Source organism: Equus quagga, chromosome 21 (assembly GCF_021613505.1).
Source record: "Equus quagga isolate Etosha38 chromosome 21, UCLA_HA_Equagga_1.0, whole genome shotgun sequence".
Lineage (NCBI taxonomy): Eukaryota > Metazoa > Chordata > Mammalia > Perissodactyla > Equidae > Equus > Equus quagga.
The window spans coordinates 18,865,832-18,882,705 of NC_060287.1; the positions used below are offsets into that span (position 1 = coordinate 18,865,832).

At 36.1% G+C, this 16,874-nt stretch overlaps 1 protein-coding gene across 1 annotated transcript in view; it reads left to right on the forward strand.

The window, feature by feature from the left end:
* Positions 1 to 16,874, forward strand: part of NCAM2 (neural cell adhesion molecule 2) — a 480,413-nt gene that overhangs the window by 330,713 nt on the left and 132,826 nt on the right. The window contains exon 11 of the mRNA XM_046648333.1: positions 9,093 to 9,243. Within this exon, the coding sequence (XP_046504289.1) occupies positions 9,093 to 9,243 (151 nt within the window). The remainder of the gene's footprint in view (positions 1 to 9,092; positions 9,244 to 16,874) is intronic.

Genomic DNA, 16,874 nt, shown 5'->3' on the forward strand with positions numbered 1-16,874 from the left:
TTGCAGGGATTTATATGAAGATATAGTAAAGGAAAAGAATAATGACTATAGTTAAAATTTGTTGAATATATACTGTATGTCAGGTATTTTTACGCATTTCCTATAACATTATTTTGCTACTTCTTATTGGGTATTGTGTTTCTTGCTTTTAAAAAAATCTTTAATTTGTCTATAATATGAACTAAATTACCATAATTGTTTACACACTGGTTACTAACATCACTGATTATAACAACATTTATCATGTACTTTTATCACGTGTCAAATACATTTATCTTGTACTTAGCACTGAGCCTGCATCAACTTTGCAATTCTAAGCAGATGTGTGGAAAAGCAACAAACATTATGTGCTGTGTATGTCAACTTGTACTGTGATAACTCTGCAAAATAAAAGCATAAAATCTCAGTGGCTTTCAATTCAAAAACTTATGTGTTTGTAAGTAGGCTGCAGCAGCATGCTCTAGACTTGAACTTGGGTTCTGATTTGCTCTATATGTCCTAACAATTCAGGGAACAGTATAAAGAAATACATTCCATCTTGGGTATGCTGTTTAAACAATTCCATGATAAAATGAAAGACGTAATTTTAAAACAAAGACAAAGATGAGAATAATATTATGAAACCCCGTGAATCTACCACTCAGCTTCAATATGAATAACCATAATAAATAGCAGTGATATCAGCAGTGCTATCGTAGACATGGGGTCAGGCTGCTTTATGTGGCTTTGACTAATATAAATTTTGGATCTGTGATGCATAATCCTTAGAATCCTGCAAATTTAAAACCATTGAATGGTAACACAGAGCTCATGTCCATGTAAAGCCTACAAAACTGGCGTTTGACACCAATGTCATGGCACTGGAGCAGGGATAGTCATTCTGATGAAAAGCTGGGTCAAGGATACATCCAATCCATTCACAAATGTCAAGACAATTACAGACAAATTCAATATCTAGGATTTCATTAGCAGTATTTTGGATGAAATAAAATATAAATTTCATTATTTCATAATTGAATCATTTATATGTGAATTTTTTGTTGTTGTTTATCAGTAGTAATTTTGCTCTCCTATAGTAGTTCTTGTCCTAATTTTAATTTTGCCCTTTGCTAAAATATAACATATTTTTCATGGACAAAATAGTATAAATAATTGTGATGCGGTTCGTGGGATCATGAGAAAAGTCTAGCAGCAATAATGCACTGTTGATTAAGAAGAGGGTAAAAGTTATTATTTCCCTTTGAGATAGAATATATTGTAGAATGCCTATATCGATGTTGTATAAATGCATGTATTTATCACTTAGATCTGGATGTCAGGAATCTTGTGCCAATTATTTATCTAGTTCTTAATGGACACTAAGTTCGTTACAATTATTCAGTCATTTAATATGCGTAGCAATACTATGAAGACTGTAGTCTTACATCCATTACACAGAGAGGGAAACTGAGGTATAGCTAAGTTAAGCAGTTAGCCCCTGGTCACAAAGCTTGTGGGTGGCATAGCCAAGATGTAAACTTATCCAGTCTGGTTTTGCTGTCTGTGATCTTAACTATTATGCTCTGCTAAAGTAGGCAGTACACCAGGCAAGAATATGAAATATTTAGGTCACATTCTGAAAACCAACATCATGACAGTTGTCGGTTGGAACCCACCTAACTAATATTTTAAAAAATATAAATCTCTGAAAGTTTTGTTCTACTTTTGACTTTATTATTATAGCATCTTAATTTTAAATGTCAGTTTTAAAGTACTAAATATGTAATGTGGAATAGAATGCATGCAGGTTATTAAAATATGGGTAGTTATAGTAAAATACAAATATATGCAGACATATGTATAATTTTATATGAATACAACAATCTACTAATGATACGTAATATTTCCCATCCAGAGATCTGCAACAGAAAGCTGGAAATATTCTTTTCCTCCTTTCTTTCATCACTACCTCCCATCCAACCATTCACTGGACACTGTTGATTAGTCCTCAGTGTATTTCTAGAATCCACTCACCTCTGTCCACTACCATCTCCGCCACCACCACCTTTTCCCAGCACAGTACCAGTGAAGTATGTTTCCGGTGGACCTCCCTTCCCTGTCTCAAACTCATTCTTCACCTTGAAGCCTGAGTGATCCTTTCAAACAGCAAATGCATTCATCTTACTCCTTGGCCTGAAACCTCTCATTTCCTTTTCCACTTGCTTATGGAACACCCACATTCCTTCCCTGGACTTTAATTTTTAACAGTTTTATTTACCTGTATTTTGTATAGCGTGCAATTCACCTACTAAAGAGTACAATTAAATGTCTTTTAGTATATTCACAGAGTTGTGCTATCATCAGGACTATCAAATTTAGAACATTTACATCACCCTGAAAAGAAATCCTGCCCCTCTTGGCCATCACTCCCCAATCTCTTCATCACCACCTCCCATCCCCCTGCCAGCCTTAGGCAACCACTAATGTACTTTTTATATCTATAGATTTGCCTATTCTGGAAATTTCATATAAATGGAATCATTCAATGTGTGGCCTTTGTGACTAGATTTTTCACTTAACATAGTGTTTTCAAGGTTCATTCATGTTGTAGCCTGGTAAGGACTTCATTTCTTTTTATTGCCAAATGGTATTCCATTGTATGGATACACCACATTTTGTTTATCCATGCATCAGTAGATGCAATATATGGACATTTCTGTTGCTTTCACTCTTCAACTTTATGAATGATGCTGCTATGAACATTCATCTACAAGTTTTTGTGTGGACACATATCTTTAATTCTCTTGGGAGTGTAATTCCTGAGTCATATAGTAACTCTGTGTTTAACATTTTGAGTAACTGTCAAGTTTTTATCCAAAGCATCTGCACCATTTCATGTTCTCACCAGCAATGTATAAGGGTTCCAATTTATCCACATCCCTACCAACACTTGTTATTATCTGTCTTTTTGATGGTATCCATCCCAGAGGGTGTGAAGTGGTATTATGGTTTTGATTTGCGTTTTCATGATGGTTAGTGATGTCAAGCATCTTTTCACGTTCTTATTGGTCTTTCCTTGACTTTTGAGGCTCTTTGTGGCAGTCTTGTCTTGTCCCAGTCACTTCATCTCTCATACCTCCCTCTTCACCTTATATTGGGTATGCCAGCTCCAGTGAGCTTCTGCCAACTCTTTGAACATGCTGTTTTCCCCGCTAGTCCAGGCATATGTAGTTCCCATTTCCTTCCTAACTTTTCCTCCTTTTTGCCTGGTCAGGGCTGACTTCATGGGTATGTGATGTACACGACTGCATAGAGCCTGATGCTCAGAAGGCCCCTGTGTTTGGTTTAATATACTGCTATGGTTGTCTTGAAATGCATAATAATTTTTGAAGAGGAGGCCCCACATTTCATTTTGCAGTGGGCCCTACATAGCCAGTCTGGTGCCTTGCTTATCATTATTACTTATCCTTCAGGTCTCACTTTAGACAGAAGTACCTGCAAGAAATTTTTCCTTACCTTTGTAGACTGTATTAGATGTTCTTCCTGATTTCATCTATACCAGCTTGTGTGATGATTTGTCATGTTTTCCTAAGACTTTTCACCTATGAGACTAAGGCCTTTCCCTTTCTTAGCCATTTTTCTGTCATCAGAGCCCAGCATAGTGCCTGTCACCAGCAGTGGCACATATGTAGTTCAACCACATAGCTATGGTTGAATCGTATAACAAAAATAATTTAGAACATGAAATCCAAGACAAGACAGCCTAGATGTCCAACTGCTATCATTTATAAGCTGTGTGGAACCTGGGAAAGTTAATTAATGCTTCTGTACCTTAATTTAGTCATCTTTAAAATGGGGATATTATTAGATCCAATCTCATAGCAGGTTTATGGGTATTAAGTGTACTAAAAGTGTAAAACATTTAGAATGGTGTCTACCTCTTATTATTTGTGTTAGCTGTTATCATTGGTATATGCAATTCCTGTTTGTTGAATAAATTATTGACTCTATATGCAAAGAGAAGCAAGGGCACTAGAAACTAATGATGAATCTACGTGAGTTTACAAGTTTTATTGCACATATTACTCTTTATTACACCAATTTACACTGCTAGGAGGAAGGGTAATTGTACAAAAGTTCAGTTCATGAAATCAAAATAGGAAGAAAATTAGGAGGCTGGAATCAAGCCCAGAGGAAAGAGAAATTAATGCTAAGAGTAAATATATGAATCTTATAAAGAGAGACAAGAACCTTTCTGTTTAATATACTTTGCAGGAATTAACAATCAACAAATACACTTAACACAATATTAACACAGTATTGAGAAGTTTGGGTAAATTAACGCCAATAACCTTTTGGAGAGCATCTGTTTTCTTGTTTACGTATTTATCAGTTACGCCTTGATGCTACCTTTAAGTATTTGAAGTTGAGTTTAATTTACATTCAGTGCAGATTTAATCTCGTTACAAATAAAGCAAACAGAATACGTAATGGTGAAATGCAATTTTTTTATGTGTCTGCATTTGCCTTGGGTTCTGCGTGCACTATCTCTTTACCTAGCCAACATTGGAAGATCTCACGTGCCCTCTCTTCTATGCACCTACTGACTTCTCTCAGTTCTTTCATGTGCCTTCTGGTGGCATAGGACTGGAATTCTCTCTACAAACACCACCCCCCTTTCACCATTTTCAGATTTCAATTCATATTTTGTTTTATCCAGGAATATACCTCTGACTACCCACCCCCCCATTGACTCACCTCCCAAATGAAGCTATGATGTTCCTACATGGTACCTTTCAGTTTATTTGTATTATGTTTAAAAACTTACATCTGTCTTCTTTGTCCAACTTTAATTTGACTAAGGATAGGAATTATTCTATTTTGCACAGCATGTATACTTAGTGCCTGGATGCGTATTGTAGAATAATTGCACAGAAAACAACTGCTTAGGAACTAAGTGACATGATCCACGATTCTCTCAAAAGGCTGAAGAGGTCAATGACTTCAAAAGGTTCCAAACATGAATATAAGGAAGAAGAATGATAGGGAATACTGGCCACCTCAGAGGGGTTGTGTACTGCAGTCTAAATTTAGCAATAAATGTCTAGTCAGATAAGGTCACGAAAATAACCTATAGACATGATACATTATATAATTTTAAGTGTCCAACAATTAAAATTGACAAAAACATCTATGTTGAAATTAAATTCAAGAAGATAGTTATCGCATAGATATTTGATGAAAGGATTATTGAAAGGACAGTAAACTATAAATAATTTTATAAAAATATCAAAATACTATTTAAATAAGCAGTTCTTAAACTGACCTTCTGAAAAAGCAAAGGATATAACATCAAATAAAATTTCAGAGAGTGCCTTTCTGCAAAGAATTGGAATAATAACGTAGTCAGACACTTTACTTTCTTAACATCTTACTTAATGCAATGAGAGAACATTAAAATACTAGATGGACAGCTAATATGCCCATTAACCTGTCTCAATCAAGTATCAGATGTCTTAAATGAATCTTCAGTATGTGGTGAATCAAAGCCAAGATATAAATGAATTTTCTTTCAGAAATGTGTAATGTGTTTTGGTAGCACAAAGAGAGCTGTCCTTTGGAATGTCAGATATGAGAAAGAATGACTGGTCTTCTACTGTAAGTATTTGAGATAAATGCATAGTGCGCATTATTACAGAACCAATGCCAAGTCTGCAACTGGCTTGTAATTTCCCAGGGAATCACACACCTTCCCAGAGAAATTCTATTCTTCCAGAATTTCTGTTAATAATATAAGATACATTGATAATAACTTCTAAATACCAACATTTTTACTAATAACATGCTAATTTTATATATATCAATAGTTTTTCACAAATCAAAAACCTTATCATTTACAACAGGTATTCACAAGAGGCCCTGTTTAGTTTTTAAGGGAGGTAAATACGCCTTTCAAAATTGTGAAAGAATAATATTTTTTCTGAATGGAAAAATGAAGAATTTGCTTTGCATCGTTAATAAGGTATCTTGTCACATTCTAATAAAGATATTCAATGCAAGTTTTTAACCCATAGTAAATAATAGCTGAAGAATTACATTTCCTTTGCTCAACTGCATGTAAATTTCACTATTACTTAATTTGCTTTATAATAATATTAGAATATAATGGTTCTGTCGTAGGTACTAGTCCAGGTGACTTTCATGTGAAATACCATAAAAATGTTCTCACATTTGTTCAACTACAGTATCACCCTATAGGACAAATTCTAAAGTTCCAAGAAGACTAGAAAAAGCAATGTGTCCCAAGAAAAGCACAGAATTCAAAGAATTAGTAATTATAAATAATTTATACATATATAATAATTATACAACATAGTCAGTCAGGAACTGTTTTGAATATGCATTGATATTTTGGCCAAAATTTAAAAGAATGATGGTAGAATCTTGCCATCGAAATATGGAAGAGATAAAAGGAGAAAGATTTGAGACAGGTCTGTAAAGGATGCTTAAGGAAAGTACAGGGTGTTCATGACAGCACGAGTCATTCAAATTAATTGAAATCCTAATTAATGGTATATAAGTTGTAAAATGTGCTTATAAAGAAAGGTGACGCCTTATGGAAGTCCTTAAACTTCAGGCTGAGGGACAGCGGTTTTATTTGGGAGGCAAAAGGGTGTTACGATTATAGAGCACGGGGGATGTGAACCCTTCATAAAGTTTTTATGAGAATTAAAAGTTTGCCTTTTTAAAAAACTTATTCTTAGCTACACAAGAAATAATTTCTGCAGCTGGAATGATTTTTTGCTAGAGAAACATAGGAAACATAATGTTGATGGCTTTTGCCGAGTCAGGGAGTCTTTTTTGGTCACAGTCAGCCTGAGTGTGATTGTTCTCTCTGAAATCCAGAGATGCCTGTCAATATCCTTCCGACTCAGCAGCACACTATGACTGTATGTAGGAGAGGCAGAGAGCAGATAGGTCTGTAGAAACACACTTGCTGGAAATTGGAAATGATAATGTAGAGCAAGATGATAAACTGAGATTTCTCATCATTTGGAATATAAATAGGTAAATAAAGATTCAGAAACTCACCCAAGACTGACGACAGGTATAGCATGGGGCATGAAAAGAATTAGTGTCATTCATGGAAAGAAAGCCCATGGGGGAAGAGCAGGTGATGCTGAGTGAGGGGGCAATGCATTCAGATCTGCACTTGCTGCATTGAGGTACGTATCAAATGGACATGCCCTGCAAGTGAAATATCTGGTTCTGAGGCTCCAGGGGAAGAGAAATCCTGGCTGGAGAAAGTGACTAATTAGTCATCATCAGTGTAGATGTGGGCAGGGCTGAGAGTGACTAAGTGAAGAATATTAGCTGAAAAGAGACCAGAGTCCAGGACAGAATACAGGGGCCTCCAGGGAGAGAGGAGACTGCAACCAAGACCAAAGAGTAGTCAGAGAGGTGAAAAAGAGAAAAAGCAGAAGAGTAGGGGTGTCTGGAAGGCCAAGAGAAGTCAGTGCATAGAGAAGGAAGGATAGTTCAACAAGGTCCAGTGATGAATAGAGGTCCAGTGAGGTAAAGACCAAAGAATACCCATGTTATTGAAATGTGGTTAGTTACCTGTATAACAGATCAACCATTTTCCCTTTGGGTTTACTCATTCTGATTTTAACTTCTGTGAATTCTTGCATTTTTTTCCCTATTCTCTAAATTAACTAAATGAGTTTGTCAGCTAAACATCTTAAAAGTTGGCAGAAGAGAATGTCCTTCTGCTAGAAACCCCATTTTACTATTTTCTTTTAGCAATATGTGGGAATTGGGGAACATGTGTTTGGCCTAGAAATCCTGATCTAAGTTGTGTAGCATGTCCCTAGTACATTTTTGTTTGTCTCTTTGTTTTTGAAGACCATTTTTCTAACAGTAAATAAGTTATGAGTGACTGATATGGTTATATAATAATTACATGTCTATATAAAATTAAAAAGCAAAAAAGTAGTTATATTGTGTCCCAATCAACTTCATGTTTGCCAAAACGCTTTAAAATAGTCTTTTGATATTAATAAAGGAGAATCATTAAACACCAAGTTTTAATAATACAAAGTACACTCATGTATTGGAATATATTTGAATTTTAGTCATGTAAAAAGTAAACAACCATTATATTGTTACATAATAATATATTTCCAAACAAATGTATAGCATTCAATATTTCATTGAGACACTAAAATCTCAAATATTGAGAAGAATCAATTCAATAATACTAAAGTGCACGTTTCAAATGAGTTATAAAATGCTGAAGGTTGACTATATTTTCCTCCTTGCAGAAAGTAAAATTCAAGGAGTAAACTATGTCTGTTTTAATATGTGTGGTATAAAGGTATTTAAGTGATTTAAGAAAACAATTCTAGGTATGCTAATTATGTTTCACGCAAGAATTCTTATTTGAAATATAATCTATAGACTATTGGATTATAAGCAATTCCTGGACTTGAGTCAATATTCATAGAGTAAGTGATTAATTATCTCCATATTGTTTCCACTGACTTCTTAAGAATGAATTAGGGAGTGCTATGTTTTTAATAATTTATCTATGATGCGTGTGGTGCCAATTATGCGTGTGAGCAGTGTTGTTGCCTTCATTCAAAAATGAAAACTATAAATTCCTTTTAAAGGCTTTAATTGTCATAAATATTGATACATTTTCCTTACGGGGTGAAATAGGAAACTCAGGAGTATCATTTTCATTGGTAGGTTGTAGCCAGAAATGAATAGGTCTTGTTGTTTTGTTATGTTTGCAAGGAACATAATTGGAAGCCCGCAAAACCCTTCCTGGTTTTAAAAGCCAAGAGCATACTAAATAAAAGAAGCTGAGCAAACATGTGTTTAAGTTTTTACTGCATGTCAGTGTCTCTGTAAGCAAGTGGGCAGGTCAAGTAGGTGAGCCAAAAAGAGTAAATCATAAATCCAGAAACACTGCAGTTTTGAACAAAAAAGTTAATGCAGGTATGATAATATTTTCATTTACTGTATATGTGTTAAACACCATCTGTTTGGACATCATTGTACACAAAACAAGCATAAAATCTTTCTTTTTCCTGAATCGATGTAAACAGAGCCCAGACGGCCGTATCGAAGTCAGAGGGCAGCATGGAAGCTCATCGCTGCATATTACAGACGTGAAGTTGTCAGATTCAGGGAGATATGACTGTGAAGCTGCGAGTAGAATTGGAGGGCACCAAAAGAGCATGTTCCTTGATATTGAATGTAAGTTACTTTCATTTTGTATGTTTATTAACAGCACTTTTCCTGCTTTGAACAATATGAATTTCTGTAGGAACGTCACAATACATGTGTAATTCAAGTTTTGGTATTTAATGCTCAGATTCAAAATGAATGAAGCCATTCAAAGTCAGTTTTCGAGACATCTAGTGGATCATATGGGTCTTTTCACAGGGCTACATGTTTAATGGTCTTGATGTTGCTTATCCTGAAAATTGTGGCCGTTTTGTGCAACATTTAAACCAAAACCACAATATCAACTGAACTATATTAGTTACCGGTAATTGGTCAACATTTCCTTAGATTTTTCTGTGTTTCTTTCTAATATTAATGGTCCTGTGTCTCATATATGTAGTGAGAGTTTTCATTTCTTATTCAAGCTGTTCTGTTGAATTATTTTAATCCTTGTAAGATAGGATATAATATTTGAAAAACAGTGGAATATGTCAGCACTTATATTTTACCCAAATGGTGTTTATTGCCTAGAAGTGGGGACTATGACAAGGAGAGTTGTTAAATAAATATAAAGACATTCATAACTATGTGAGTTTTGGAAGTTTGAGAGCTAATGGAAATGGAACATGCACAATCCACCATAAATCATTGCATTTTAGGATAATTTGATAGACGTGTTCATACAAAAAGGAAGAAGTTTAACAGTATTCTCAATAAATGTTCAGGAATTATCAATGTTAGAGACTCTCGGATGCTTAAAGGGACATAGGTGTCTTAGTGGGAATGTGTAAGATACTCTTACTGACAAATTGTTTCCACTGGAAAATTTCTAGTACATTAATATTCATAGAATGTGATCGTAACTGTGAAGCAAGATGAATTTCTTATTAAGAAAGCCTTTAGAAAGCAAATATTTTCTCAAGAAGAAAAACAAATAATCCATATTATTTTACATATTCATAAACCGTGCTTGCCAAGAAATTCATGGAAAGACCAATTAAACAATTCTAAAAGAAAGGATTATGAAAGATAATTCAATATAGAAGTCACTTTAATTCTATCACAAATTACTGATTTTATTTGCTAAAATCAGGCAGCTTCCAAGAAAGTCATTTTGTTACCATAACACACCTTAAAAAACTCACAGACATACAAAAAACCTTGATATTATTCAGGACACACAGAGAAGGAAGTGCTAGTAACTTATTTAACATGTTGAGGTTTCTTCCCTAATACTGTTTTCTGCTATTTTACTGTCGTCATATATATATTTCTTTTTCAGGTCAACAGCATTTGTAGCAAATTATAAACATTTCTCTAACTTTCGTTGCTTGTATTTGGTAATTCAAAATAGATATTTTAAACTCAAATTTACTTTATAATTTTTTTCCTTTTCTTCAACATGGATCTACATGAATAAAAATTTAAGGGTGCCAAGATATGACATATATTAGAATTGCCCAGTTTAAAGCGGAAGTCTGTAAAATAGCCCAGCCTCATCCCACTGTCCTAAAAAAGTGCTAGACATCATCTTCTCTTAAAGAAACTTAATATTTGGTGCTTTTTCCTTTGCATTTTGTAAATATTTAAAAATGTATTTGACATATCATAGGATTATAACTAAATCTCTGTCGTAAGTACTCAGAAGAGAGGAATTCATGAGAAATGAACATTGTTGGTATTTCCAAAACCCAGAAGGCAGACTGGCTCCTCCAGGGCAGTATGGCACTAAAATGCTAGTGCTGGGATTGCTGCGAATGAGTTGGGTGACCTGCATCTCTGGAAGTTCCATTTCCATATATATAAAATAAGAGGTTGAAGGAAGACACTCTTGGGACTTTCTCATACTCAACTATTTAAAAATCCTTTTACTCAAGCATAGCCACATCCACCAAATGCATCCTAGAACTTCTGAATTATCCTCCACACATGCCTACATAGGTGTTTCAGTATGAAATAAATAAAAAGTTAAACTAAGATCCATAATTTTTATATGTCTATATTTTAAAATCTCATGGAAAAGCATTTAAAAAACCATATAGGTCAAACCCAGGGTGTCTTCATTAAACTCTTAAGATTCAGGATCTGTGCTGAGTGATTGTGGACACAAAAAAGATGAATAAAACACAGCTCCTGCTTTGTTAGGATGCTAAGATCTACAGAGATTTAACTCAAACCTCAACATGAATTCGAATTTCAAAGTGATGCATGGAGAAAAATATCAAGATAATGTGAAATGCTGATATATAGTGACATCAGATTTTTAGTTATCATTGATTTCCTCTAGGTAGACCATAATGAGATAAACAAATGATTGTATATTGCAGTAGGAATTATTTGCTCTTGTGATCTTGTAATAACATGAATACTTTAATACAAAAGAAGCACTTAAGATACTCTATTTTTCTAGGACTGGTTGCTAACAGAGTACAAAGTTGCTTTTGATCACACAGATGGTTTCCTCCTTTGCTTTAAAGGTTTAAATATTGGTCAGTCTGTTTAATTTTTTCTGGAGTAAATGGTCAGAATAAAGCACGCCAGCAAACAAACAAACACATAGTATTGGAGATTGGATTGGTGGTTACCAAAGCGGAAGGTGGGAGGACAAAAGGGATGATTAGGCTCACATGTGAGCGGAAAGACTATAATTAGTTTTTGCATAGTGAACATGATGGCTATCTTTAGGAATATGTTTGATTTCTTTTGTCTTACTTTTTTTCTTGATTATAGGTTTCTGATTTGTGATTCCCATGAGGATCCTATTTAATATTCTCTGTATATAACAGTCTATATCGCGTTGATAGACTCTTTAGCTTGACCTCTTTCTAAAAGCTCTACTTTTTCACTCCCCTCCTCCCACATTTTATGTTTTTCAAATCACATATAGTCTCTTGTTTAGTGTGTGTCTATCCATTACCCTCTTATCATTGAAAAAGGTGATTTTAGTACATTTGTCTTTTAACCTCCATATTATCTTCACAGGTAGTTGATCTGCTACCTTGACTATATTTTTACCTTTACAAGTGATTTTATTGCTTGGCTTTTCGTTGTTGTTGTTTTGTTTTCTTGATAATTTTTTTTTGGTCTCTATTTGTTGTCATTGCTTTCCCACTTAAATAAGTCCCTTCAGCATTTCTTGCAGAACTGCTTTCTTGGTGATAAACTCCTTTAAGTTTTGCTTGTCTGGGAAGCTGTTTATCTCTCCTTCCATTTTGAATGACAACCTTGATGGATAGAGTATTGGCTGTAGGTTTTTTCCTTTTAGCACTTTAAATACGTTGTGCCATTCTCTTCTCATCTGTAGGGTCTCGGCTGAGAAGTCCGCTGATAGCCTGATGGGCTTCCCTTTGTATGTCACTCGTGGCCTTTCTCTTGCTGCTTTTAGGATTCTCTCTTTATCTTTAACTTTGGACATTTTAATTATAATATATCTTGGAGTGGGCCTCTGTGGGCTTATCTTGTTTGGAGCTCTGTGCTTCTTGAACTTGGATGTGTGTTTCCTTCCTCAGAATAGGAAAATTTTCATTTATTATTTCTTCAAATAAATTTTCTGCCCCTTTGTGTCTCTCTTCTCCTTCTGGGACACCTATAATCCGAATGTTAGCATGCTTGATATTGTCCCAGAGTTCCCTTAGACTTCTCTCATTCTGTCTAATTCTTTTTTCTTTTTTCTGTGCTGCTTGGGTGGTTTCCTCTAGTCTTTCATCTAGCTCTCTGATCCGTTCTTCTGCATCCTCTACTCTGCTATTGAGTCCCTCTAGTGAATCTTTCATTTCCAGTATTGTATTCTTCCTTTCTGATTGTTTTCTTTTTATATCTTCCAGTTCTTTGCTCATGAGCTCACTGTGCTCATCCAGTCTTCTCCCAATATCTCTCAGCATCCTCGTGATATTTTGTTTGAACTCTTTGTCGAGTAGGTCACTTGCTTCTGTTTCTTTTAGTCCTTTTTCTGGGGTTTTGTCCTGTTCCCTTGCTTGTAAAGTATTCTTCATTATGCTTCTTTCTCTGTTCTTATTTCTATGGATTAGGTGAGTCAATTATGTCTCCTGATCTTGGAGAGGTGGCCTTATGTATGAGGTGCCTTATGAGGCCCAGCAGTGTGCTTCCCTCTTGTCACCAGTCCAGAAGATCCAGGAGTGACCACTTTGTGGGCTACTTGTGTCCTTCTGCTGTGGCAGGGTTGCTCCCACTGCAGGTACCCAAGGAGTCTGATCTTTCCTTCCCTGGCCAGCTGTTGGTAAATCCGGTTTGGGGAGCCTCAGCACCATTGGCTACAGAGTCTATCACCACACTTGTGTTGCAGTTTTCCTCTTAATTGGGTTGGTACCCAGTGTAGCTGGTTGCTAGGCTCAGAGGGTACAGTTGTGATAGGCCTCAGGCCTACACGGTTGTTGTCAGTTCTCTTAGGAGTGCAGCTGAGTGGGGCTGGCCCTTGGCCTGGGGCACTCAATTGTTTCAGGCTTTGGAAGGTGGGGCTGATCCTTTTTATGGCTATTTGTGAAGCACAGATCTTCTGCCGCTGATAAGCCTCATGCCCCACAGAACCACACACACTATCAACACAGTCCTGGTCTGTGCAAACTTCTCAACCCCCTGGAGTGTACGCCAATGCCGCACTGCAGAGGCCCCCACCCCTCCACCAGTGACCCCACAGTTCACCTGGTCCTCACACAGGCCCTGCCCCACAGAGGCAGACACCCTAGCCTGCCTCTAGAGATCAAGGCACCCCGTCAATGCTGGCTGAAAAGTTGCCTGAGGGCTTGCTGTTAGGTGGGGCCAGTCGCTAGGGCAGGTTGCCTGTCCTGGCTGAACTGGATTAAATCTGTGTTCAAGTGGGTGTGGCAGACCCCTGGGATAATAAGCCAAAGGATGAACCTCAATGATGCCCACCCACCGGGGTCTGTGTCAGCACACCTGGATCAGTTCAGAATGATGGCCCCCACCAATGTCTCAGTCTCCAGAGAGGTCCATCCTCTCACCAAGATGCCCCCAGAGCCCACCAGGTGAGTCTCATTTCACCAAAGGACTGTCAGCCTCCTCTCTGGTGATTTTAGGTTGCTGCAATGAGTGCGTTTGTTCATAGGCCCTTTAAGACCCAGGTCTTTCCAGCTTTCAGCCTATAGCTTTTCTGGGGGTATCCTCCCTGTAGTTAATAGCCAGCAAATCCACACCATTAGACCCCTGTCTCAGTTGGGCTGAGTCTAAAGGATGGTTATGGCTGTATTGGCCCCGCTCCGGACCTCACTCCTCCAGGGAGGGCTGCATACCTTAGGGTGGCTCCTGCCTGGCCAGCTGAGAAGCTCCGCTGCTCCCAAAGGTGGCTTTTTTCCACTCCAGCAGGAATTTCTGCCTTTTCTGCCTTAGTCAGGACTGTCCCTTGTTGTGGGGGTTCCTTTTATTCAGTTTTCAGCCTTCTATCCGGGGTAATTTTTCCACAAACAGCTGTAATCTGATTGTGTTCATGGGAGGAGATGAGTTCAGAGTCTGCTTACACTGCCATCTTGATGAGAAGCCCTAGGAAAAAGTGTTTTTAAGCAGGTAATTACCCCTAAGTTCTGTGCTTCCTCCTGTGAGCAGTGATTTAAATCTCAGTTGACTTCTTAAAGCCTTTGCTATGCAGGTTTGTATCTGTCCTGTGCATGCAAAGCTCAGGGATTAGGCTGAGCTTTCTCTGGTTTTACAGAGAGAATTATGGCATCTTCTTCTTTTACTCCTATTTGGAATGACTCCCACACAATTCAACCTATATTGACTTCTTTCCAAGGTACCTCTGTACTTCTGGACAAATTCTAGCTCCAGAATCACTTTAAAGCTCCTTAACTAGGTCCTGCCCTCTAGACAAAGCCATGAGAGGAAAAAAAAAAGTGTGACACTAGTTTTCATTTCCCTCCCCCAATCTCTCTGATTTTGTTTGCTCTACAGAAGCCTTAAGTAGTTGGTTTTTGTTGTTCTTTTTTGTCTTTTGTTTGATTTGTGTTATTTCTAGAGCTTTTAATTATTACCAGTAGGGGAGATGGACTATTGCAGGCCTACTCTGCCATTATGGAAACAGAAATTTATATAGTGTATGTATTTATGTATTTATTTATTGTTGTTGTTGTTGAGGAAGATCGGCCCTGAGCTAACATCCATTGCCAATCTTTCTCTTTTTGCTTGAGGAAAATTGTCCAGTAGCTAACATCTGTGCCAGTCTTCTTCTATTTTGTACGTGGGACACCACCACAGCATGGCTAGATGAGCATTGTGTAGGTCCATGCCTGGGATTCAAACCTGTGAACCCTGGGCCACCGAAGCAGAGTGTGCAAACCCAACCACTCTGCCACCAGGCCAGCACTATATATATTTTATTTTTAATGCAACATTAAATCATAAAAAATATTTGTTTTCTCTAGTTCCTGGAACCAAGAACATAAGTGTCTTAGTTTCAGTTTTCAGCAGTTTTTAATTTCTTTCTTTCTTTCATTTTTTTCAAATTTTGTTTTTTAATTTTTATTTCTTTTTAATCAAATCTTCAAATAAATCATTACATTGACCAAAAGACTGTGTAAATTGCAAAGTCTTCAAAAGAAAGGTTTTTTCCCCTTCAATGTCTCAATCTTCTGGGCAGTCAATTTTATTTAATTTGATATTTTTATCTATACACAAACCTTAATCTTTATCAAAAGTGTATTAAGTTCTACAAATGGAAATCACTTCAAATTTTCAATTGAGAGATTGGATAGCTTTAGCTGTGACTTAGATGAGTTAGACGTGAGTTAGATGTTCAGAGCTTTTAACAGAATTCTTCACGTACAAAGGGTTAATTCTACCAAAATAGGTTGAATTTCATGTAAAGTAAATGTCTCATATTTTAAGATTAATAAACACATTATCAAACTTTAGTTATGTATTCCATTGACATATTTCCTTCTTTTTTTAAAAATATCCAACTGAAAGAAATTTCTCTGGTAGATCTAACCTATATATGAATGCTATATTTAAGCTGTCTCCTCTTGTTGCCTCCCCATGATGTCTCTTTTAAATACCCATTTCAAATTACTTGTAATTCTCTAGAAGTCTAGCTCTGTCTGATTAATCTAGATTCTTATCATATTTCTTCGTGTGCCTTAATGGGAATTCTCTGTTTTTCACAATTAAATTTACTCATGAATTTCAGGATAGTACTAAATATATTGGGATCCTAGTTCACTTTCCCAATGTTATACTACATTTAAGAATAAATTTTAGCTTTGGCATGATACAAATTTGCCCATCTATGCACCTTCTCTGTTATACATATGAGAATTTCATAAAAATGTTTAAAGATTAATATAATGATGGGGAAAATTCACTTATGGTAAGTTATATAAATATGTTAGTGAAAAATGAATTTATACTTACGTAAAAAGTAACATAATTAGTCATCTTTATCTCATTAATTGCTAAAGTCAGATTTTATTCATGTGGTAAAAATTTAGAAAATGCCGTGATGTTATTTGTCTACAATTAGTATTATTTGGGAGTATGGGGTTAAATAATCATTTGGAATATGTAGCCATGGTCATAATTTAAAATTTAGCCTGCTCTTCTCTTTCAGTCATCTTCCTTATAAATTAGTGTAATTGTATTATGAAAATTGGAATATTTTCTATACATCTACAATTCTACTATTTCTAGTAAAT